At 38.9% G+C, this 26,122-nt stretch overlaps 1 protein-coding gene across 2 annotated transcripts; it reads left to right on the top strand.

Annotated features, from left to right (window-relative positions):
* LOC129318430 (uncharacterized) lies at positions 1-25,606 on the top strand. Of its 2 annotated transcripts, XM_054963180.1 has the most exons (8): positions 1-182; positions 269-388; positions 3,972-4,388; positions 5,099-5,238; positions 5,317-5,437; positions 21,084-21,134; positions 24,048-24,188; positions 25,320-25,606. In XM_054963180.1, exons 1-8 carry the CDS (start codon positions 102-104, stop codon positions 25,401-25,403), a joined length of 1,155 nt encoding a protein of 384 aa, XP_054819155.1. In that variant the 5' UTR covers positions 1-101; the 3' UTR covers positions 25,404-25,606. The 2 variants fall into 2 exon arrangements, with proteins under 2 accessions (XP_054819155.1, XP_054819156.1); XM_054963181.1 differs by lacking the exon at positions 21,084-21,134 and having other exon boundaries at positions 4-182.
* The last annotated feature ends 516 nt before the right edge of the window (positions 25,607-26,122 follow it).

Genomic DNA, 26,122 nt, shown 5'->3' with positions numbered 1-26,122 from the left:
AAGAAAGAAAGTGCTCCCTGTGAAAAACATATAGGTTTTGGGGTTTGGCTCCATGATTGAAAGCGTTTCAAGTAACTTCGGTGAACTTCACAACTGAAACGATGGGATCAGAGAATAGGCAGACCTGTAACCCTGATGCTGCCACCAAAGGCCACAAGAGAAAGCGTTATCTTCCTCACAATGTCCCTGTTCTGTTCTTCTTATGGTTGGCATCCCATGATTTCCCTTATTCTAGTGTGTAAAATTGAACCTATTATTGCTGTTTCAGAAACCGGTGAAGAAGAAAGGTTCACATCCATTGCGCCCTGGCGTACAAGGTTTTTTCATCACTTGCGATGGCGGTAGGGAACATCAAGCCTCCAGGGAAGCTCTCAGTATTATTGAATCGGTACTATTTACTTTCTTGTTAACGATCATTATGATTCCTCTATACATGCTAATAAAGTGGAAACTTGTTTAGTGAGTTTGGTCACCAAGCCCCGACTTGCTTACCTATATTTAGTTTCATTTAAACTGACGTATTCTGTTCTCATATTTCTCAGTTAGCTCACTAGGCATATCATCATTGCTGCGAAAGGGTGAACACTTAACATTAGAATTTAACACGTGTTTTTGAGAAAATCATAAGCGGATGGGTAATTTTCCTCAATGTTTTGCTATCTGTCTTCCAATACTTTACATTGTTATATATCTTTACGCGAGTTAATCTATTTTCAGATAATCAGTTATTATTGTAGTCTTTTATAAAGCCAGGTTTGATTTGGGTATCATTTTTTGGATTTAATAAGTTATTATATATTGGATACGAATAAGTGTTCACAGATAATGCCTGTCCATAGCTCAATAGGTTCCATTAAACTAGTTCCAATTCCTTCGTTCAATGTTCCTCTTTGATCATATGAAAAAATGTTGCTCTGTGATAGCAACAACAATGATACACATGACAAGCAGGGGAGTGAAGAGAGCAGTGCTGTGGGTGTCTCCAGCAACACTGCAGGTTGTTTAAGACAATAAATTCACTGGTTTTGGCCAGAAAAGGGAGTATGAAGTTCTTCTGCAATGTGCTATCTTGGTCAGTTAGTGCCTTTGTGGTTTCTCTAGTTAAAAGAAATACAAGAGTGTTTGAATGAGAAGTTACTATCAAGTGGGTGTGGCACGGATGGTAGCAGTTTGAACCCCTTAAGCATCATTTCATGGTTTTGTTTTTTTGGAGGTATGTACGGAGAGTATTGCTTGGGAGAGGATAACCCCTTAAATAGTGCTTAAATTTCTTGGTGGATTAGTCTCAACGAAGTTACTACCTATTTGTCATCCGTGAGAGAGAACTAGTTTCTTGGCCACTTCATTGGTTTCATTTGATTATTGTTTTTTGAGTGGCATCCTAGTGGATTCACAAAGTGATTGTAAAGTTCTTCTAAGCTAATGATTTCGTAATATTTTAAGTCTTTTGGTTGAGATGTCCTTGCTTGTTTGCACTTCTCTTCCCTTCTCTTCATTAATTAGTATTTCTAATTTGGTAGAATAATTTTGAGCTGTTCTATGCCTTTTGTTCTGAATTGTGGAAAATAGTTTTAAAAACTATGAACAAAAAACTATGGCACAAAAAGGAAAGTAAGTTTTTGTTTAAAAATAGGAAACTGCATTTGAAAACTAGAATCTAAGCCTCCCCTACTTTTTTCTTTTTTTTTTCTGGAGTTCCCTCTATAGGCAGTAGAGAAATTGACGCACCATGGGATAGAAAATTAGCATTTATAGAAAGTGAAAGAGTAAATTTATCCACTGGCAGCAAATTACAAGTGAGCAGAGCGCATTTGTTAGCACAATATCATCAGAGAGAACAACAGTGCTGAGGCTGAGTGCTGAGGCTAACAATATCACACAAGAATCATCAGCTATTCTAACAACCCACTTCTCTTGACAAGGATGAAGTTCTTTGAAGAGAGTGATGTCACCGCTCATATGATCAGTGGCTCTTGAGTCTACAATCCACTTTTTAGAATGCTGTGTAATGGAGGAGCAAGCAACAGAGATGTTACTTGATTTGGTTGATACCAAACCTATGGCAGTACTTATGGGAGGGTGGCTCCTTATCAAATTGACTAAGGAGTTGTTGAAAATGAGCAACCTGGTCCTTTAGTTGAGAAAAATCAAGGGAAGTCATTACTAGATGCCACATACCCTTTACTTTCTCGCTTACCCTTTGATTCGTTGTGGGGAGGGTGACCATGAAGCTTCCAACAATGGTCCTTCGTATTGTTGCAGTGATCACAGTGGGGATGGCCACTTTTCTTCTCATGATCAGTCCCATGAGCCACCATAGCTGTGGATTCACTAGGGAATGGAGGAATTGAGGCTTCAATGACTTGTTTCCAGCTCTCTTCTTAATGAACAGCTGAGAAGGTTGCATGGAGGGAATTGGTGAGAGGCTCAAAATTTGACTATGTACCTCTTCAAACTAAGAATTCAATTTGAGTAAAACTTTATGAACTCATTTTGTCTTGATTAGTTTCTGATGAGAGATGGCATTGGCAGCACAAGCCCATACATGGACCTTATGAAGGTCAAGTTGCTGCCATAGTTGAATCAAGAGTTGTAACATAGGGTCAAAGTCATGGTGCCGTGTTTCAACTCATGAAGATGTCCCTTAATCTCAAATAAAACAGCAACATTAGATGCAGAGGAGTAGAGTTCACCAGTAGCTTCCCAAATGTCTCAAGCAGTTTTGTAGAGCATGAAATTCTTACCAGTTTGAACTCTCAAGAGTCATCGAGTTCACCAAACTAGACATGACTTGATTATTTTTAACACGCCTAGTAGCAAATTTAGGATTAGTGGACGCTGGTGGAGAAGCATGACCATTGATGTGGTCTTCCTTGCCTCGTCCGCGGATGAGCATAAGAAAGGATTGGGACCATTGAAGATAATTATCACCATCAAGTTTGTGATTAGTGTTAAGAGAAGAGAGGTTGCCTAGAACAGAGGGGTGCATTGAACTAGAGGAGGGGGGTTATGTGTTGGAGGCGCTTGTGTTAGGCCCATTCTTGGTGTTGAACGCTTCATATTGGCTGAATTTGAGATGAGGATTGCTCATGGCTCTGGTACCATGGAAGCAGTAGAGAAATTGATGCTCTGCTTGAATTCTTTATTGATGAATAATGGTGCATACATATAGCCAAGAAAGGCTGGGGTTTCATACAATCAAATCAAATAATATAGAATAAAAACTAATCAGATTATAATCTGATTTTATTGTATAATATCCTCTAATAATAATAACAGAAAATAAATTGATTTAAAACCTAATTAGATATTAAGTTAGACCCATAGTGGTAATGGGCCCAAGCTAACAGTACCAACTTCCAATACCCTCCTTTACTTGAAACAAGGAGTTTGTTTTTCAATCATGCTATATTTGTTTCATGACTATTAGAGTTATTATAATTTGCAATGAATGCCAATATTTCTTTGAGATTTGTTATGTATACATTAACAGTCTTAGATCTGTGGGTGGAGAATTTGATGGAAACTTGGTAATATGGGATGCCAAGTCCCACATTGAGTAGTATGTGATGCTCAATGGGATATTTAAGTGAGTTAGTTCTCTCACCTCAACAGCTAGCTTTTAGAGTAGGGTTCCCTATCCCACTTCAGTATCCATCACTTGGTATTAGAGGGTCCAAAGAGGGCTTCCTAACGAAGGGTTTTGATTGGCTGGAGGCCGAATCAGGTGCCAATTGATGGAGACTTGATGGTATGAGATATCAAGCCCCATATTGAGTAGTATAATATGCTCATTGGGGGTATTTGAGCTAGTTGATTCTCTCATCTAATTAGCTAGATTTTGGGGGAGGGTTCTCCATCCCACTTAGGTATTGGTCAATATTAAAGTCTAAACATTTTCTCAATTTGCCAATGTTTTTTCTTTTATCCATGTTCTATTTTAGTGATATGATACATCATGTGTCTTGCAGTTTTATGAAGAGCTATTTCATGGTGAAGATTCAAATGTTAAACAGTTACCCGATAAACCTTTGAATACCAAAATCACATTTTCAGATTCTGACTCTTCTAGTAGCGATGATGATGATGCTCATGAGGGGGAGGAGGAGGCTCAAGGGGAAGAGGAAAAGGGAAAGAAGGATAATTCCGATATTTCTAATTCTAATGATGATAATGCTAATCATGGGAATGAAACCTTTGAAGAATCAGATTCTCATAAAATTGTTGATGGGCAAGCGCAGGAAGAGGAAAATGCTGATGAACCACAAGCAAAGAAACAATGCTGCAAAATAGATGGGCCAGCATGTGATTCTGATAGTAAAGGGCAAGAGAAGTCTATTGACAGGTTGATTGAAGCTGAACTCAAAGTACTGGCAGACAAGAATAAGGTTAGTTGATAAGATTTTTTTTAATGGAACCTTTCTTTGATGCTACTGCAAAAATAAAATCTCAGTTTTTTTGTTGTTCTTAATTTTATCTGTTCATATAGCTCTTCTTATTGTTCCCTACACACAGCACATTCTAGCACACATTCATGTTCAATTAACTAATGCTTAGATGATTAGTGTCACAAGAAGGTAATTCCTGAGTTTTGTCAGGTACTGCATTTTGAGACGGCAAAATATTGGTTGATGTTGGTGTTATTAGTTTGTCCAATAATATGGCATGTGTCTGACAAAAAGTGTAATTTTGCCCATCACATTTTAGTTGAGTTTTGGTGTCTTGGTTGCTTATCATGTGAGCACCATGGTTCATTTTGTTTTATTTAACTAAACATACTAGTCACTCTAACTTGAGGCATTGTTTGTTTAGCTGGGGTCATCTTGCATGATAGGGAATGCCATGTGTAGTGTTGCTATATGGCAATCTAAATGACTATATTGGTTACAATTGACACTTTGTAGTGGTAGGGTTGAGTGTCATGTTTTTTTCTTCCTCTTTTGTTTGATCAAATCTTTTTTCCCCCTTCCTTTGGAGCAAGACAATATGCTTACTTCACCAGTCATTGGGCACTCTCTCTCTGTGGTTAATTGCTTGTTTACTTCTGCTTTTTCATTTGTATATTTGTGAGTGCATGTTGCTGGGTCTGTTTTTGCAGAGGTGTTTCGTCAAGTTAGACTCAGGCTGTAACGGAGTTGTATTTGTTCAAATGCGAATGAAATATGTAGGCCCAGGCCCCAAAGACATAGTACAGCACATGGTGACATCTGCTGCATCGACCAAAAAACATATGTCAAGGTGTGTGCGCTCACGTGTGTGTGTGTGTGTGGAAAAAGTATTAATGTATTGTTTTCTGTCATACACATGTACTTGTAGGTTCATCTTGAGAATTTTGCCAATTGAACTAGCTTGCTATGCTTCAGAAGAGGAAATCTCAAAAGCAATCAAGCCTCTAGTAGAATGTTATTTTCCTTTGGAAACTCAAAACCCACAGAAGGTAATAATGTACATGAGTGTTTCCTGTTCTGTATTTGCATTTTCTTATCTACATGCTTGAGAAATATTATAATTCTGCTCTCAATAATATGTTCAAATTAGCACCCCTGGATGTACATGCTCAATTTTATTCATGCTCCTTTCTCTTTCCTCACCAACCACAATATGAGACTTGATTTGAAAGCATTCAAAGTATGAATACCTTGAGAACTAGCTTCTCCGTCACTCAAAATCTTCTCAATTTCTTCCTCTTTTAATTTGTCTCTAAATATATCAAAGGCCCCAAATATGTCAGATTGGGTAGTATTATTGCAATTTTCTTACTATGATGTGAGTATTGATATTTATAGGAATAAAGAAATCAGATTCTACCAAAAAGTGAAGAAATTGGCTGAGCAATTGAGTTCTCTACCTCAAATTGTATTCATATTAGTCATAGGTTACATATAGGGAGAAAACTAGGGTTTGTTACAATCCAATCAGAGAGTACAGAAAATTAAAACTATGATAGAATCAGATCTGATCCTAATCTGAAATCAGAATAAAATAGAAAGATACAAATAACTGTTATTAAATTAAATTAGAGGTCCTACATAGCCCCTCAAGCTAGAGAATAGATGTTCATCATTTCCAACTTGCTTCTTAAGCCTTCAAATTTAGGTTTTGATATGGGCTTGGTTAGCACATCTGCAACTTGTAGGAATGTATGCAACATCAACAACTTTTCCTTCTACTTTTTCTTTGATAAAATGCCAATTGATCTCAACATGTTTTGTTGTATCCTGATGCATAGGGTTCTTTATAATCTTAACAGTTGCTGTGTTATCACTAAAAACTTTTATTGGACCCCTATGAGCTATTTTTAACTCATTAGAGTCTATCAAGGAATATGCCTTCACATATCCCATAGGCTAGTGCTCTAAGCTTTGGCTGCATTATAGGTTAGTTATTGACAGTATAGGACCTTACCTTTTGGGACACTGTTAGAGCTCTGCTCTAAAGTAACTAATAGAACCAAGCTTTCAATGCAAAGAGAAATAAATGAGGGAAATTCTGAGGTTTTTGATATTAATGCATATGAACCGAATCAGTGTTACAAGAGAAACTCACTGATTCTAGCCAAAACCCTATTCCCAACAACTGAAATTATAAATTAAATGGAAGAACACAGCAACAAGAAAAGGTCTCTCACTGGTGTTCGAGAGACCAGCACTCTCCTCACTTCTGTCTAACTTCTCTAAAACATCCTTGAGTGCCAACAAAAATAATACAGCCAAATAAAGCAAGCAAAAAGGTGACTTCAATATCGAGACTAAATCTAAGCCACCCTACCAAAACATCATGGCATAATCCTTCTTTTCTGGACCCTCAGGATATTAATCCTAACCCAATGGGTATTTCCTTTCTACACCCAACTGCCCCCTTGATCTCCTCTTATAAGTCTGACCATATCTCACGGTCACATCATTTCCCGCCTCTAAGAGTCTCACCTTGTCCTCAAGGGGAAAATCTGGAAATTGGAGAGAAATGGTGTCAGCTGTCTCCCATGAATTCTCAAACTCGGGTAAATCTCTCCGTTTCACTAAAACCTCCAGCTGGCCTGTCATAAGTTTCCGAACCTTGCATATGTCTTGAGGCTGTACCTGTAGCTCCAATTCTGCAGAAAGTGCTGGTGGTATAGTAGGAGTGACAATAGCTGAACAAACTGATTTTTTGAGTTGAGAAATGTGAAAGACTGGGTGAATGCGAGCTGTGGAAGGAAGTTCCAGCTTGTATGCGACCTGTCCAATCTGCTTTATGATCTTGAAGGGGCCATAAAAACGAGGGCTGAGTTTCTCATTAAGTCTTTTAGCTAAAGATTTCAGCTTGTAGGGTCTGATTTTGACATAGACTAAATCTCCAATGTCCAGCTGTATCTCTCGCCTACGTTTGTCACCTTGCTTCTTCATTCTTTCTTGCGCCACAGTGAGGTTTTCCTTTAAAATGGCAATAATGGAATTCCGGGACTGAATCTGTTCATTGACAGCTTCAATGCCTGACGGTTCCCCATTCAGCTTAAAAAAAGTAGGAGGGTCCCGTCCGTACACTGCCTTAAAGGGTGTCATTCCAGCAGCCCCATGATGAGTTGTGTTGTACCAATACTCAGCCCAAGGTAACCATTGCGCCCATTGGGTTGGTTTCTCACTGGTGAAACAACGCAGATAAGTTTCTAAGCTCCTGTTCAAGACTTCGGTTTGGCCATCAGATTCCGGGTGGTAAGCAGAGCTAAGACAAAGCTGAGTGCCTGCTTAAATAATTCCTTCCAAAACTGACTTACAAACACCCTATCCCTATTTGACACAATTGTTTTTGGAAACCCATGCAATTTAACAATGTCATTAATGAATCTTTCAGCAACTTCTTTTGCTGTAAATGGGTGGGTCAAAGCCAAGAAATGGGCATATTTTGTCAACCTATCAACAACAACAAGTATGATGTCATGTCTTTTGGATTTTGGAAGTCCTGTAATGAAATCCATGCTAATATCTTTCCAAATTTATTGAGGAATCGGCAAGGGTTGTAACAGCCCAGCTGGAGTTAATGCTTGATATTTGTTCTTTTGGCACACGTTGCACTGTGACACATATTGTTGGATATCTTTTTTCATGCCTTCCCAATATACAACAGTAGAAAGCCTCTTGTAAGTGCGCAAATAACCCGAATGGCCTCCGGTTGGTGAATCATGAAATTCCTTCATGAGCAATTGAATTCTGGTAGACTTCTTTGGTAGCATCAATCGTCCTTTATAGTGTAGACAACCCTTCACAAGGCTGTATCCCTCCAAATTTCCTTGCTTGGTAATGACTTTTTGCAGTATATCATTTAACTTAGGGTCAGCATGTACTTCTTTCTCCCATTCTTCAAGGTCACCTTGCTGCCATAAAGAAAAACCATGTATCTCCAGATTTTCTTCTTTCCTTGAAAGTGCATCCGCTGCACGATTTTCCTTGCCCGGTTTGTAAGCTATTTCAAACTTGAACCCCATTAATTTAGTGATCCAGTGCTGTTGACTTTCTTCTACAATTCTCTGTTCCAGCAGAAACTTCAAAGCTTTCTGATCTGTCTGGATGACAAATTTCTCCCCCCATAAGTAGTGTCGCCATTTCTTGACCGCCATAACAATTGCCATAAGTTCCCTCTCATAAATGGAACATTGTTGAGCGCGGTTAGAGAGCTTTTGGCTGAAATATGCCACTGGATGGCCATTCTGCATCAGCACTGCTCCTATTCCAGACCCGGAAGCGTCTGTTTCCAACTCAAACGGGATGGAAAAATCAGGCATAGCTAGTACTGGGAGAGAAGTCATGGCTGTCTTGAGACTTTGGAAGGCTTCTTCAGCTTTTGGGGTCCATTTAAAGGCATCTTTCTTAAGTAAATCGGTGAGAGGACTAGCGATTTTTCCATAATTCTTGACAAATCTTCTATAATACCCTGTCAACCCTAGGAACCCTCTTAAGGATTTCACATTCTTGGGTTTAGGCCACTGCACCATACTCTCAATTTTGCTGGGATCCGCTTGCACTCCCTCCTTGGAAATGATATGCCCAAGATATTCAATTTTTGGTTGGGCGAAAGTGCACTTCTTAAGGTTGATCACTAGCTGGTTCTCTTTCAGGAAAGACAAAACAGCTTTCAAATGTTTCAAGTGAGATGTTAAATCATGGCTATAAATAAGTATGTCATCAAAAAATACAAGCACAAATTTTCGAAGATGCTCTCGGAATATCTCATTCATTAAAGATTGGAATGTGGAAGGAGCATTGGTTAAACCAAAGGGCATTACCTTGAATTCATAATGTCCCTCGTGGGTTCTAAATGCTTTGACGGAACAAAGGATTTTCCTATAAAGATTGGACTACATCAGGGATCATCTCTGAGTCCTTATTTGTTCAACTTGATTTTAAATGTTTTGACGGAACATATTCAAGAGGAAATCCCGAAATGTATGCTCTTCGCGGATGATATAGTTCTTATAGCAGAGACAAGAGAAGAGGTTAATTGCAAACTTGAGTTATGGAGGAGGACATTGGAGTCGAAAGGTTTTCGTCTGAGTAGAAGTAAGACGGAATATTTATATTGTAAATTTGGTAAAAGACTATTCGAAAATAATTTGGAAGTGAAATTGGGAGATCAAATCATACCTCAAGTGGAAAAGTTTAGATATTTGGGAGCCATTATTCAAAATGATGGCGAAATCAGTGGAGATATTTCACATAGAATTCAAGCTGGGTGGTTTAATTGGAGAAAAGCTAAAGGAGTTATTTGTGACCGTAAGGTGCCTAATAAACTTAAAGGAAAGTTTTATCGTACTGCTATCAGACCGGCAATGTTATATAGTAGTGAATGCTGGGCTCTAACGGGACAGCAAGAGCATAAAGTTGGAGTAGCAGAGATGAGAATGTTACGATGGATGTGCGGACATACACGTAAAGATAAAATTTGAAATGAGCACATACGTGAAAAAGTGAGGGTGGCACCTATTGAGGAAAAAATGGTAGAAAATCGGTTGAGATGGTTTGGGCATGTACAAAGAAGACCAAGGGAGGCACCAGTGAGAAGAGTGGAACATATAACTTTGAGTCCGATTAAGAGAGGTAGAGGAAGGCCTAAGAGAACACTCTTGGAAGTTGTTGAACGTGATCTCTTAATTAATAATATTTCTAAAAGCTTAATAAATGATAGAGCACAATGGCGTCTTGCAATCCATGTAGCCGACCCCACCTAGTGGGATAAAGGCTTGTTGTTGTTGTTGTTGTTGTGGGTTCTAAATGCTGTTTTATGTTCATCTCCAGCCATGATTCTGATCTGATGGTATCCGGACTTCAAATCCAGCTTGGTGAAGATGGCGGCTCCTTTTAACTCATCCAACAACTCATCTCTAGCCGGTATGGGAAACTTGTCAGGCACCGTGATTTTGTTCAAGGCTCTATGGTCCATACAGAATCTCCAGCTTCCATCTTTTTTCTTAACCAACAAAACTGGGCTTGAATAAGGACTTTGACTGGGCTGGATGATACTTGTGCTCTCAACATATCTTTCACCATCTTCTCAATTTCATTTTTTTGAACATGAGGGTACCGATACGGCCGTATGTTAGGAGGTTGTTCGCCTGGTTTGGTTGCTATTGCATGATCATGAGAACGTGTTGGTGGTAACCCTTCAAAAGGTTGACAAACTATAGAGAATTGGTCCAGGAGGTTCTGAATTTCAGGCGCCAATTGTATAGTTTCAGCTGTTGTTTCTTCATTATTCATCCCATTGTATTCGATCATGTACCCCTCCCCTCTCTTCTGTACGGATCGAATAAATGACTTAAGGGAAACCAAGGCCTTGGTTAGAGCGGGATCACCTTGTAAACACACCTTGTTTCCTTTCTTACCAATCTTCATGGTCAGTTGCCCCCAGTTAACCTTCACTTCTCCTAAAGATTTTAACCATTCAACTCCTAGTACAGCATCCACGCCACTGAGTGGAAAGGGGTAGAAAGTTTGAATAATGTCCAGGCCTTGTACCTGTAACTTGAGGTCATTGCAGCGTTGCTTCCCTTTAATACTAAACCCATCCCCAACAGTGATAGAGTAGACGGCAATGTCCTCCATTGGAATTTTTATTTTGGTGACTAATTCCTCAGCTATGAAGTTGTGGGTAGCCCCACTATCAATCAAAATCACAATCTCGGCTTCCTCTAGTCTCCCACGTACCTTCATAGTGTGATTCCCTCCAAACCCAACTATGGAGTTTAGTGATAACTCCATTCGAGTTTCATCTTCTTCGGCTTCTTCACTATCTTCAGTGCATATTGGTTCATGGCCTTGGGTTCCCTTCTCGGATTCTAGCTCCAGCAACATCACTTGCAGATTTTTATTTTTGCAGATGTGATTAGGTCCAAATTTATCTGCACATTTGAAACACAAACCGAGCTCTCGCCGACGAGTTAATTCCACGTCTGACAGTCGATGGGTTCGTCCCCCTGGACGCGACGATGCTGTTCCTGTCGTGTTGCTCGCTACTTTTGAGTCTGCCGTTTTTGTCTCAGCCTGTTTCTGGAGTCCCGAGTGTATTGAAGAGGTGTGCATGCTTTTACTGGGCTCAGCCACATGAGTGATCCGTGTGAAAGGAGTTTGGGCTGATTCATTTTTAAGCCCACTTTGACAACGCTGGCCTCGCAGAAACCGTGAGTCTTTGGCCTTCTCTATTACCTGATTCCTCTCATCCACCCTAATAGACTTCTCCATAATTTCTCTAAGGGTACTGGCAGCCGTGAGCTTTAATTCAGCCCTTATCTCTGGTTTTAGTCCTACACAAAATGCTCCAACCACACACGATTCTGATGCGTCTCCCACCATAGCTGATACGCGTTCAAAGTCCTCCACATACTCGCGCACAGAACGCTCCTGTTTGACTGCAAACAACAACAACAACAAGCCTTTATCCCACTAGGTGGGGTCGGCTACATGGATTGCAAGACGCCATTGTGCTCTATCATTTATTAAACTTTTAGAAATATTATTAATTAAGAGATCACGTTCAACAACTTCCAAGAGTGTTCTCTTAGGCCTTCCTCTACCTCTCTTAATCGGACTCAAAGTTATATGTTCCACTCTTCTCACTGGTGCCTCCCTTGGTCTTCTTTGTACATGCCCAAACCATCTCAACCGATTTTCTACCATTTTTTCCTCAATAGGTGCCACCCTCACTTTTTCGCGTATGTGCTCATTTCGAATTTTATCTTTACGTGTATGTCCGCACATCCATCGTAACATTCTCATCTCTGCTACTCCAACTTTATGCTCTTGCTGTCCCGTTAGAGCCCAGCATTCACTACTATATAACATTGCCGGTCTGATAGCAGTACGATAAAACTTTCCTTTAAGTTTATTAGGCACCTTACGGTCACAAATAACTCCTTTAGCTTTTCTCCAATTAAACCACCCAGCTTGAATTCTATGTGAAATATCTCCACTGATTTCGCCATCATTTTGAATAATGGCTCCCAAATATCTAAACTTTTCCACTTGAGGTATAATTTGATCTCCCAATTTCACTTCCAAATTATTTTCGAATAGTCCTTTACCAAATTTACAATATAAATATTCCGTCTTACTTCTACTCAGACGAAAACCTTTCGACTCCAATGTCCTCCTCCATAACTCAAGTTTGCAATTAACCTCTTCTCTTGTCTCTGCTATAAGAACTATATCATCCGCGAAGAGCATACATTTCGGGATTTCCTCTTGAATATGTTCTGTCAAAACATTTAAAATCAAGTTAAACAAATAAGGACTCAGAGATGATCCCTGATGTAGTCCAATCTTTATAGGAAAATCCTTTGTTTGATCACTAGGCGTTCTTATACTAGTTTTTACCCCCTCATACATATCTTGTATGGCTTTAATATAAGCAATCCGTACTCCCTTTTTTTCCAACGCTTTCCAAAGCACTTCTCTTGGTATACTGTCATAAGCTTTTTCCAAATCAATAAAAACCATGTGTAGATCTTTATCTTTACAACGATACTTTTCCATTAATCCCCTTAGTAGATAAATCGCCTCTGTAGTTGATCTACCTGGCATAAAACCAAATTGATTCTCAGAAATACTTGTCTCCAATCTCAACCTGTGCTCAATTACTTTCTCCCACAATTTCATTGTGTGGCTCATGAGTTTAATCCCTCTATAGTTAGTACAATTCTGAATATCTCCTTTATTTTTATAAATAGGAATTAATGTACTTCTCCTCCACTCATCAGGCATTTTCTTGGACCGTAAAATCACATTAAATAACTTAGTTAACCATCTCACCCCTTCTTCACCTAAACATTTCCACGCTTCGATAGATATACAATCAGGTCCGTTGGCTCTACCATTTGCCATTTTCTTAAGAGCTTCCTTTACCTCCTTATCACGTATTTTTCGATAGAATGACAAATTTTGTTCTCTTTCACCAGTTACTAAATCCTCCAAGTTACTAGATGAATCCTCTCCATCATTGAAAAGTTTAGAAAAATAAGTCTCCCATCTATTTTTAATTTCATCATCTGTAACTAAAATTCTTCCCTCTTCATCCTTAATACACCTTACCTGTTCTAGATCTCTTGATTTTCTTTCCCTACTCTTGGCAATCTTATAAATATTTTGCTCTCCTTCCTTCGTCTCAAGGTTCTTATAAAATTCTTCAAAAGCTTTAGAACGAGCTTCACCCACAGCTCTCTTAGTTTCCTTCTTAGCCATACGGTACCTCTCCCAATTTTCCTCATTGTTACACAAATGTATGGCTTTAAAACAGTTCTTCTTATACTTGATTTTGTCCTGTACACTATTATTCCACCACCAAGACTCCTTATCTCTCAGACCAGAACCTTTCGATTCTCCCAAAACTACTTTTGCAACCTCCCGTATCTTTTTAGCCATATCCTCCCATATAATGTTAGCACTTCCCTGAGAATCCCAAATTCCTTTATCCAAAAGATTTCGCTTGAAAATATCTTGCTTCTCACCTTTTAATTGCCACCACCTAATCCTTGGTGTTACTACTTGTCGACGTTTTTGGATTTTACTCATAATACACACATCAAGGACTAGGACCCTATGTTGTGTCGTTACAGCATCTCCGGGTATCACCTTACAATTTTTACAAAGTTTTCTATCTGTGTTCCTAACCAAAAGAAAATCAATCTGCGACCTTGAGGCTCCACTTTTGTAAGTGATGAGATGCTCATCTCTCTTCTTGAAACAAGTGTTGGCAATCTTAAAATCATACGCCAATGAGAAATCAAGAAGAGTTTGTCCTTCATTGTTTAGCTCTCCAAAACCAAAACCACCATGCACCCTCGCATACTGACCAGCTTCCCTCCCGACATGCCCATTAAAGTCTCCTCCAATAAAAATCTTTTCACTCTGTGGTATGTGTCGAATCAACCCCTCTAGATCCTCCCAAAATAATTCCTTAAGACTGGCTTCTGTCCCGACTTGCGGCGCATAAGCGCTAACAATATTAACAGTCTCACGTCCAATTATCATTTTTAAAGAAATAATTCTATCTCCAATTCTGCTAACTGCTACAACGTTCTTCTTCCACTCCTTATCTATAATGATGCCTACTCCATTGCGTGCACTTACTTTTCCTGTATACCAAAGTTTGAAACCTTGAATATCCTTAGCTTCTTCTCCACGCCATTTTGTTTCTTGCAAGCAAATGATATTGATTTTCCTTTGAATCATAACCCCTACAACCTCTACAGATTTACAATTTAACATTATAACGTCTATTGTCCATGTTCATGATAGATTCAACAAATTTTTACATTGGCTGTTGATGGCCTAACACAACCCTCCTCCTTTACCCGGGCTTGGGACCGGCTATAAACATAGGCGGAGTTCCTGTTTGACTGCAAACATCATCTCATATTCATCCCCAAGCTGTGAGGGATGGAATCGACGCAGAAGTTCTTGCTTGAACTCTGACCATTCTCGGATAGGTGCTCGAGTTTCCACCCATTGATACCAGTTAAGAGCCTTACCTTCGAGGCACACGATGGCTGCTTCCAGTCTCTCCATTTCAGCCACAGCATTGATTCGAAAATACCTTTCCACTTTGAAAAGCCACCCGATAGGGTCTTCTCCATCAAATATTGGTAACTCCAGCTTCCTGTACTTCCCTACTTCTTTTTCATGATCTCCGGTGCTTCCTGTAGTCTCTTCATGGCTGGGTTGATCTTGTTCAGGAGGTTGGTCTGCACTTTTCTGTTTCTCTGCTATTTGCTCTAATTTATCTTGCATCGTCTGCATCATCTCCTTCATCATGATCATTTCTTTCGATAGTCCTCCAACAGATTCTTTCAACTCTTGTACCTCGAGATTGGAGTACTGCACTCTTTCGGCCATCTCTCTTGCGCTTATCAGAAGGTCCGAGGATTGCACGGCTCTGATACCAATTGTTAGAGCTCTGCTCTAAAGTAACTAATAGAACCAAGCTTTCAATGCAAAGAGAAATAAATGAGGGAAATTCTGAGGTTTTTGATATTAATGCATATGAACCGAATCAGTGTTACAAGAGAAACTCACTGATTCTAGCCAAAACCCTATTCCTAACAATTGAAATTACAAATTAAATGGAAGAACACAGCAACAAGAAAAGGTCTCTCACTGGTGTTCGAGAGACCAGCACTCTCCTCACTTCTGTCTAACTTCTCTAAAACATCCTTGAGTGCCAACAAAAATAATACAGCCAAATAAAGCAAGCAAAAAGGTGACTTCAATATCGAGACTAAATCTAAGCCACCCAACCAAAACATCATGGCATAATCCTTCTTTTCTGGACCCTCAGGATATTAATCCTAACCCAATGGGTATTTCCTTTCTACACCCAACTGCCCCCTTGATCTCCTCTTATAAGTCTGACCATATCTCACGGTCACATCAGACACGTGCCTAGGTTTAGGGTATATCTTGTATCCTACCTCCTTGGCACATTTTTGTGAATGAAATTAGTTTATTCTCTCCCTTCTTTCTCTCTTCCCTTAACATTTTGGTATCAAAGCCGTCTCTCCTGCCATGGCTTCACTAGAGACTTGGTCCTCTATTGTACGCGTGGGTGATCTCGAGCATTGACTGGAGATGCAATTTGCATTGGTTGCCAGCACTCAACTTGCTGTGGACAAAAACACACGGGAAATATCTGACGTGAGGCTATCCATAAACTAGTTTTCTACCCAGCTCAATGACATTAATGCCAAGCTCTCGATGATTATTAATCAACCTTCCCGTTCTACTAACCTTGAAGTTGGTGAACCTTCCTAAGCTCCCGTTGCGACAACTACACTACCTCGACCAGTGGCTTTGACCCCTCCCCCACCAATCAATATTCCCCCACCCTCATTTTCTAGACCAACCACATCCTCTGCAACATCTCCTCCCCCTCCCCTTTTAACTCCACCACCTTAGTTTGGATCTTTCCAAAGACTTATCCCTACCCTTCAACCTTCTTACTCTATTCCAACCAAGCACAGCAGGGTAGAGTTTCCAAAATTTGATGGTATAGATTTCAAAGGTTGGGCTTACAAGTGTCGCCAATTTTTTGGTGTGGATGAAATGCCTATAGAGCATCGCATTCGTCTTCTCAATATTCATTTGGAGAAGCGTGCCTTGCGTTGGCATCTCGCTTTTGTAAAACAGAGGCGTTTGTCGGACCTCTCTTGGGATGAATATTTTCATGAGTTGGAAGCTAAGGTTGGGGATGTCAAGGATGAAAACCTCATGATTGCTATTAAGAAGCTTCAGATGCAAGAGTTTGTGGAAGAATATGAAGAGAAATTTGATGAGTTGCTCATCGAAGTTGACTTATCCAAAGATGCTGCCATGAATTGTTATATTGGTGGACTTAGGAGTGACGTGCAACAGAGTGTTCTTAGTCTACAACCCACATCTTTGGCTAGTGCAATGAAAATGACGAGATGCCAGGTTGCAACGATTAAGGCTATTCATGAGAATGCTCCCCCTTCAATGTTGCGTAAGCCTTTTCACACCTCCCCCTCAACGTTTTCTGCGTCAGCTGCTGCTTGATTTTTGCCTTCATCTCTATCGGGGCACAAAACCAACCTAAGCCCCAACTCTCTTTTGTCTTCGGGCCCTACTATTGATAAGCCTAAATCGTTCAATTCCACCCGTCTATCAAGTTCAGCTTCGTCCAGATCCATTAAGCAACTCTCTAAGCAAGAGATGGATGAACAACATTGCAAGGGGCTTTGTTATTGGTGTAACGAAAAATATAGCAGCACCCATAGATGCTGAGATTTCCATATCTTTGCCCTTATCATCGAAGATGATTTAGAACTCTTTGAAGATGCATTAGAAGAGATCGAACCTCTACCCTCTATAGGAATGGTGAACGCGATTGAGGGCAGAGAAGGCACGTCTACGCTACATCTCACTGGCCGCATAAAACGACAAAGTGTCGTTATCCTAATTGACACAAGAAGCATGCATAATGTCATAGATTCAAGGGTAGCTAAACGGCTTAAATTGAAGGTTCAAGAACGAGAGGGCATTCGAATTACTGTTGCGGGTAATCGGTTGCTATTAGTCTCCAAATGTTGTTCGAATCTAGAATGGGAAATGGGGGCTTCTTTCTTTTCTTCTGATTTTTTAATCATAAAGATTGGGGCGTTTGATATGATTTTGGGTGCTCAATGGCTCAAAACTTTAGGGCGTTTCTCCATGGACATGGCAAAGCATCTATTTGAATTTCATTCGAACGTTCAATTAATTGCACTAAAGGGCATGAGCTACAGAACACTGAAGCCCATTATGCACATGAGTCTCTTTGATTGTGATAAAACCATGGCTGATCACCTCTACCTCATTCATGTTCCTCAACATTTGTAGGTCCAATTACCTTGCAACTCTTCTCTTTCTTCTTAGCGAAACCAATTGCACAATCTACTTGACTTCTTCACTGATGTTTTTACCGAACCATCTACCCTGCCACCTTCTCATTCATTTGACCATTCCATTCCCCTTAAAGTGGACCAACCTGTGAGTTGTAGACCTTACTGATATGGACCTGTTCAAAAATCTTAGATTGAACAGCAAGTGCAACAGATGCTTGATAATGAAATCATACAAGAAAGCAATAGTTCTTTTGCAGCCCCTGTTGTTCTAGTGCAAAAAAAAAAAAAGAAGAAAAAGATGGCACATGGCGTTTCTGTGTTGATTATAGAAGATTAAATGAAGCCACTGTTAAGAACAAATTTCCTATTCCAATTATTTAAGAACTCTTGGACAAACTTACTGGAGCACAGTTTTTCTCTAAGTTGGATTTAAGAGTTGGTTACCACCAGGTTCGAATGAATGAAGCTGATATTGCTAAAACAGCCTTTCGCACACATGAAGGCTATATGAAGTCATGCTCATGCCATTTGGCCTCACTAATGTGCCCGCTACTTTTCAAGGCCTTATGAATTTGGTTTTCAAACCTTTCTTGTGGAAGTTTATTCTGGTTTTCTTTGATGATATCTTGGTCTATAGCAAACATTGGGCAGCCCACTTGGAGCATTTGAGAGCGACCTTATCACTCTTGCGGTAGCATCAACTCTTTGCTAAGGCCTCCAAATGCACTTTTGCGGCAACATAGATGTATTATCTTGGTCATGTCATCAAGATCAATAGGGTTCAAGCATACCCGAAGAAGTTAGAAGCCATAGCTTCTTGGCCCGTCCCTTCTTCTGTTAAACACCTGAGAGGTTTCCTTAGCCTTACAAGGTATTATCGGTGCTTTGTCAAAAGATATGGTTCTATTGGCAGTCCCCTAAGTGCTTGCTCATCCCAATTTTAATGAGACCTTTGTGATCGAGATCGATGCTTCAGGGCATGGATTGGGAGCAATATTATCCCAAAATGGCCATCCTTTGGCTTTTGCTAGTAAGCCACTTTCTTCACGTAAGAGATAATTGTTTGCTTATGAATGTGAATTGTTGGCCATTGTTTTTGCTGTCAAGCAGTGGGGTTCTTATCTTTGGGGCACAAGTTCATCATCCATACTAACCATTTGCCTTTGAAACATCTCTTAGAACAATGTGACTTGAGCCAAGAGTAGTGCAAGTGGTTGCATAAGCTTTGGGGGCTAGACTATGAAATCGTTTACCACAAAGGGTGTTATAATGCCGCAGCTAATGCGTTATCTAGGCACTCAGAGGGGGACTGTTTGGCCATTTCAATGCTTATTTCACCATTATATGAAAAGGTACGCGATTCTTGGCTTCTTGATGACCATTTACAGTAGCTAATTAAAAGTCTAGAAACTAATCCCTTGTCTTATCCTAAGTACACTTGGGAACATCAATTGTTGAAACAGAAGGGTGAGCTTGTGGTGGGTGCTGATCGAGTCTTCGAGAAGATTTACTTTAGTTTTTTCATGCTAATGGCGTTGGGGGCCATTTTGGTATGACCCCAACCTACAAACGGCTTGCCTCCTTCTTTTATTCAAAAGGAATGGAGAAGGATGTTTGCAATTTTGTGTGTCAATGTACTACATGTCAGCGCTTTAAACCAAAATTAATTGCTGCCCTTGGTCTTCTCCAACCCTTACCCATCCCTGAACATGTTTGAACATGTTTGGTCTGAGCTCTCAATGGACTTTATTAGTGGCCTTCCCAAATACTATTCTAATGCTACTGTCTTAGTTGTGGTTCATCGCTTATCTAAGGCTGCTCATTTCTTGGCTCTCAAGCACCCGTTTACTGTTGTGGATGTGGCCAATATTTTCATGGATAATGTGGTCAAGTTGCATGGGTTTCCTAAATCTATTGTTTTGGACCGAGATCCTATTTTATGTCGGAAATTCTGAAAGGAACTCGCATGGTTGTATGGGGTCAAATTACAATTTTCTTCAGCATACCATCCCCAAACGGATGGCCAAATTGAGGTACTCAACTGCTGTTTGGAGTGCTACCTCTATTGCATGATAGGAGATTTCCCTCAACAATGGGTTAAGTGGCTGCCACTTACTGAATTATGGTACAATACTACTTTCTACTCTTCAATTGGGATGTCCCCCTTTGAAGCAGTTTATGGGATGCCTCCTCCTACTCATCTACCTTACATTGCTGGTGATTCATCTAATAAAATGGTTGATAGAACTTATAATTCACAAGAGCTTACTATTGAGCTTCTGAAACAACACCTAGTGAAGGCTCAACATAGGATAATTCAACAAGCCAATAATCACTGGTCCGAGTGTTAAGTTTGTTGAAGGAGACACGGTTTTTCTCAAACTACACCTCCTTTAGGAAGAATCTCTTGATCAACTCTTCCTTGCATAAGTTGGCTGCTCGTCACTTTGGACCATTCAAAGTGATAAGGCGTATTGAGAAAGTTGTATATGAGCTGGACCTTCTCCCTAACGCTAAGGTCCACCTGTTTTTTCATGTTTCATTGTTAAAAAAGTATGTTAGCCTGGCTGTCCCCACTAACCCCACCTTACCTCCGGTGGATGATCATAGTCAATTTATGCTAGAACCGGAGGAATTACTGGGAAGGAAAATCATTAAGTGCCATAATCTACCAGTGACTCAATTGTTGGTTCGTTGGAAATTTTCTCACTCCGAAGATGCTACTTGGGAAGATCTTTAAGCCATAAAACAGCAGTACCCTCACTTTAAGACACATGCTCCAGCTTCTACCACTATCCTTGTGGACAAGGATGTTTTTTAAAGGGGGAGTATTGTTACAGATTACTGCTGTTTCATAGTTATTTGATGGCTTTATTGTCTTTATGCTGATAGGTTATTATTGTCTTTTTATATATTACTGCATTATAGGTTAGTTATTGACAGTATAGGACCTTACCTTTTGGGACACGTGTCTAGGTTTAGGGTATATCTTGTATCCTTCCTCCTTGGCACATTTTTGTGAATGAAATCAGTCTCTTCTCTCCCTTCTTTCTCTCTTCCCTTAACAATACCTCTCCACCAGATTCTGTCTGGCTTCCTTCTGGGTTCTGGACAGTCTGATCACAATCCTCAAAGTGGCCATCATCATTAGTATTACCACCAACAGACACGTTTTCAGGCTGTTCTGTTATTGATTCAGGTTTACCTGGTGCATTTTCAGGCTAGGTCATGGGCTGAAGATATGATGGCTGAAGATATGAAGGGTGGACAGGTTGGTGAGACTCATAAAATGGCCATTCTTGTGCGTTTAGTCCCTGATGATGGTAGCACTTGTACCCTTTCTGTGTTTGAGAATAACCTATGAATGCACACTTTAAGGTTCAGGTTTCATGTTTGGAGGCATGAGAGGTGTGAATGTAAGGTGTTCATCCAAACACTGAGTGGTAGTGTGTTCATGATCAAGGTGGTAGGATAAGTTTCAAGCAGAATCAGTTGTGGTGTTTTTGAAATTTAAGGTTTTTTGAGGGAGATTGATTGATTAATTAGGCAGAGGTGAGAACATCATCCCAAAAATGGCTAGGGACATTTGCAGCTGGTGAAAGAGACCGTGCCATGTCAAGAATTCGTCTATTTTTGTTTTTTTTGGAGACACTATTCTGATTTAAAAACACTGTTCTTGCTGGTACAGTTCACAGAATAACACAAAATGATCCTAAAACTCCGTTCTCCTTCCTGCAGATAGCCCTTGCCTTCACATGCGGGTGTGTGGGTTCAAATCAAACTATTTTCTTTGCTAAGGCCGCCTAAGAAAATCCTTGATTTTAGCCTCCTAAGTCTTGAGCCTTCCACAATCCCACATAAAACAACCTTAGAGATCATGTTCTTTTATTTGTAAAAATCAACGAGGATGAGATTTGGCATGTACATGACGAGAGGAATCTGATCCTGACATTATGAAAAATGGGTTTGATGTAAAACACAAACACTCACGCTCACACTGATTTGAACAGAATAGGATAAGGGAGAAGAAACAGAAACAGAGAGTGGGAGGTGGAGGGGAAGTGAGAACAGAGAAGGTGAAAAGAGAGAAAAGTGACTGAAATATGAGAGGAAGAACAGAAGAGAGATGCAGAACTGAAGAGAGGGAGGGAGCTTTCAGAAAATCATAATGCTTCAAACATTCATTCCCCTTCCTGACATTAATGCAAGAAGAACATCCTTGTCAGAGATTTCATGCCCAGTATCGCTTGCACCAACAACATTTGGATTGTTGTTTATGAGGACGCTTTGAGTCTTATCTTTTCTCCCTCCCCTGTTCGAATTTTTTGTTGCAAACTGCAATCTTTCTTGTTTGGTGCACAACTGGAAGAATTTTTCTTCGAAGTTCAATTAATTAACAACTTATAAAAGCTTAAATTCCATCAACATACATAAATTTTCTAGATTACTAAAGAACCAATACAGAGCACGTGATTATGAAATTTGGGATCTTTTGCCGTCAATCTTGGAGCTTGAGTTTCAAAATTTTCCTCCACCTCCTCCTCCATTTATTGCATTGTTGCAGTTCTTGATTCTACAATTCTTTATTCCTTAATTCATTATGGGTCGAAGAAATCCCTCTTGTCTCTAGTTTAAATTACAGAACCACACGGCAATTAATTCTCACTGTAAGGATCGGAGAATACACAGAAATGTGACAGTTAGCTAGCTTAGTTACCTAGTGACCCCTCTTTAAGCCAAGGTTCTTCATCCACCATTACTGGCGGAAGAGCTCGAGCTTGAGGATTGCTCCTCCTGCGACTTTAGCAGCCTTGTTGGTCCCCAAGAACAAATGAAGACCCGGATCCTGATAATGATTCTCTAGAGAGAAGATGCAGACCCAGAAATCTGATTGGGGTTAGGGTCTAAGATGATGATTTTATTTGAGAAAATGCAGACCGAGAAACCTAGCAGAATATACAAGAGGAGGAGGTAGCTCATTGCACTGAAAACGGTTGCCGAAGATGGAAGGTTGTGGCTTGTAGTTTTGATGATGTTGCCCTGAAGAAGCCATGGCTACGTTGCTCCACATCATTGCCATAGACGATGCCACCATCATGGCTGCCACCATCAAGATTCAAACAATATTCATGGGTTAAATAAAACTCTAAAGAGGGTGTGGGACGTTTACTATTGAAGAAATCTATGGAGGTGAAGAGCCAAAGAAGGTGAGGGAATGGCGGCTTATGATTCCTCTGTTGTTGGTGCTACAAGGGTGTTCGAAGAAGGGGACTAGGGAATCAATGATTGAGCTACGTCTCTCTATTTTTGTCCACGTGCGTCAAAGTCATCTTTATCTTACCACACGTGCATCTCTTGGTCAAAGCAGCTTGTTTATCAGTCAAAGTTAATGGTGAGGCTGACATTGCATCATTTTTTAGAGCTTCAAGGCAACATTGCACCTAATAGAAGTTAGGATATTTGGAGTAAAAGTTCCGGGGCAAATATGCCCTTCAACCTTTATGAAAATCTAGGGCCTGTTTGTTTAAGATTAAAAATTTGTGACTTAGGTAGTTTAGAGATTTTATAGAAAGAGATTTATTTTGTAGAGATTTTATAAAAAGTAGACATTATTTTATGTTTGATTACAATAATTAAAAAGTGATTATTAGTTATTATTTTTAAATTTTATGATATTTTTCTTGATTTTTATTTTATAAAAATGATCTAATATTATATTATTTTATGTGCATCCTACCTCTTTAAAACATTCTCACATCTATCACATTAGATTATTTTCAGAAGTCACTCAAAGTAGCTTTTTTAAATAATAAAAAATCTGCTATTTTTCAGATTAAGATTATTTTCAAAATTTTAAACAAACATAATAAAAACTCACAAAATAATTTTTTTTTCCCAAACAATAAGTGATTTTTTCATAAAATAAACTAAAACAAACAGCCCTTAATCTCTCAATCTTATTTTAAAGGTTGTGAAGATGATTGTCTACAAAGTAACGTAGATTTGCTCAGTTATTTAATCTTGTTTTGGTTTGTCTGTATTCTCAAAACTAAGTTGAAAAGGAACAAGTGGTTTCTTAAGCCATGACTTGCTATCATAAAACCATTTATTTTGAATAAATTCGCTGTCCTAAGACGATTGATTGTGTACAAGTTTCTAGATCTTAACATAGTTTTATGTGCAGTTTGCTGTACTGTACGAGGCCCGTGCGAATAGTGGTATTGACAGGATGAAGATTATTGACGCTGTTGCAAGATCAGTTCCTGGACCACATAAAGTTGATCTTAAAAATCCTGACAAAACCATCGTAGTTGAAATTGTCAAGGTAAGAAAGCCACGCTCTTGCTGAAGTATAATTTGAATGTCATGCTCATATTGAGTTTAAAAAAGCCAAGATCGTGTTAAAATACATTTTAAATTGTGTTGTCACTGCTTTGGTGATAGCCTTGTAGCCATTTCTTGTCTTCATACCATAATGTTAGACCAAAAAGCCAGTGAAGTGAACTGTGTTGAACTTTTTATATTAAGTATGCTTGAGAGTGGTCTATTTCACTAAAATAGTTTAAGCTGTTTGGTTAGATACACTCCAAATTTTATATATTCCTAACATATCTTCTAATTTTAAGATGTGGGATTTCTTTGACTTCTTTATCTCTATTCCTTCTACATTTCTTTTGTACTTTTTTTTTACTCAGATGCTTCAGGTTTATTCAATTTTTTTCTTCTTTTTGCCTAGATTTGTACTTTTTTTTTAGTCTCAAGAGACCCAGGTTTCCTCCTCCTCCTTGCTCTCTCTCTCTCTCTCTCTAATCTGCTTTTTTTCCCCCATATTTCATTCTTTCTTTCTCTCTCTGTTTTTTTTTTTTTTGTTGTCCCCGATCGAATGGCTTATGATATCGTGTTAAATTATTTATGCTAAGTATACTTGAAGGTAAGTCTACTTCATCAAAATAATTTAAGCCATTTGGCCCCAAGTTTTATATATTCCTAATATATTTCTTTTTATTTTCGGTGAAATAATATATCTTTTTATTTTTAAATGTGGGATTTCTTAGACTTCTTTATTTCTCTAATAAACTGGCCGCAGTTTTCAGTCTGCCCAATTGCTTGCCAAATGAGACCGGATCAAGAACCAATAAAACTTTTGTTATTCTTAATCAGACATTTATTCTAATTAATTAATTAATTAATTAATGAACTTTACGTGATTTGCGACCATACACAAAACGGAGTCATAATGTGCATCTGCATCTCATTTCCAATTCAGTGACCTGTCAGCTTTAAAACATACTATAAATAATGTTATTGTTTTTTCCCTCAAGTAAGAGTTTAGATTCAACTATAGTGTTATTTATTTATTTCTTTTTTGGCCAGCATAGTGTTATTGTTTTTAAAATTTTCTTCTTAGACATATCTAAAACCAACCTATTTAATTATTTTCTTATTTATTTTCCAGACTGTATGCTTGGTCGGCGTCATTGAAAAATACAAGGAATTAGCCAAGTATAATATCAGGCAGTTAACATCGACAAAAGGCTGAATGGTACGCGAAGTTGCTTCAATTTGTTCATTCTCTTCCTAGTTAGCAAACTGTTCGTATAATTATTACTGTATTTTTTTATTACACAATTATTATGTATTTTATTACTGAATCTTGAGATTATTAAAGCTGTAATCTTAGGAATTTCTAGTTTAAGAACCCTTTTTATATCTATCATGTTACTGAAGCAGATTTGGATGCAATTCTCCTCGGATTTTGTTGTTATTTTTTACTATTAACATTTTTTTATTTCTAAAGGAAATATGTTTTGTAATTGATGTGGTGCATGGGATAAATAGTAACCTGATAAAAACCTGTTGACAAAGAATGCATTGATTAGAACAAAATTTAACTTGATAATGTTAGAGACAATCACAATTAAGGACTTGGGGAAATTTTTAATGACGATCGAGGACATAAAATTTTCAAATTGAACTCAAGGACCATGATTTTTCTCTCTCCAGTTTAAAAATAATCTTGTACAAAGCACCTCTGCAATGCACAATAAAAAGTTAAATTGTTTTTTTTTAAGGTAGAAAATTCTTCAACCATGGCTATGGTAAAAACCATTTTCCTCCTTAGCCCACCTCTTTGTCTCTCTACATTCTCCATGTCTTCAACCATTTTGGCCGCTCTTTCATTTTTCGTCAACATTAAGTTTGGAAAATTGCATTTAAGGACCATTGAATTATGTTATTTGCAGACAATGATCAATAAAT

Source organism: Prosopis cineraria, unplaced genomic scaffold (genome assembly GCF_029017545.1).
Source record: "Prosopis cineraria cultivar Desert tree isolate PC_DT_omini unplaced genomic scaffold, ASM2901754v1 PC8, whole genome shotgun sequence".
Lineage (NCBI taxonomy): Eukaryota > Viridiplantae > Streptophyta > Magnoliopsida > Fabales > Fabaceae > Prosopis > Prosopis cineraria.
The sequence above is the reverse complement of the archived record's forward strand: the minus strand, read 5'-3'. Positions and strand labels throughout refer to the sequence as shown.

What these genes read in the sequence shown, in the direction of transcription:
- LOC129318430 (XM_054963180.1), top strand. Translation starts at nt 102, where the DNA reads ATGGGATCAGAGAATAGGCAGACCTGTAACCCTGATGCTGCCACCAAA. An exon ending in TACTGGCAGACAAGAATAAG is followed by an intron (nt 4,389 to 5,098) that starts GTTAGTTGATAA and finishes CTGTTTTTGCAG; the next exon opens with AGGTGTTTCGTCAAGTTAGA. An exon ending in TCGTAGTTGAAATTGTCAAG is followed by an intron (nt 24,189 to 25,319) that starts GTAAGAAAGCCA and finishes TTTATTTTCCAG; the next exon opens with ACTGTATGCTTGGTCGGCGT.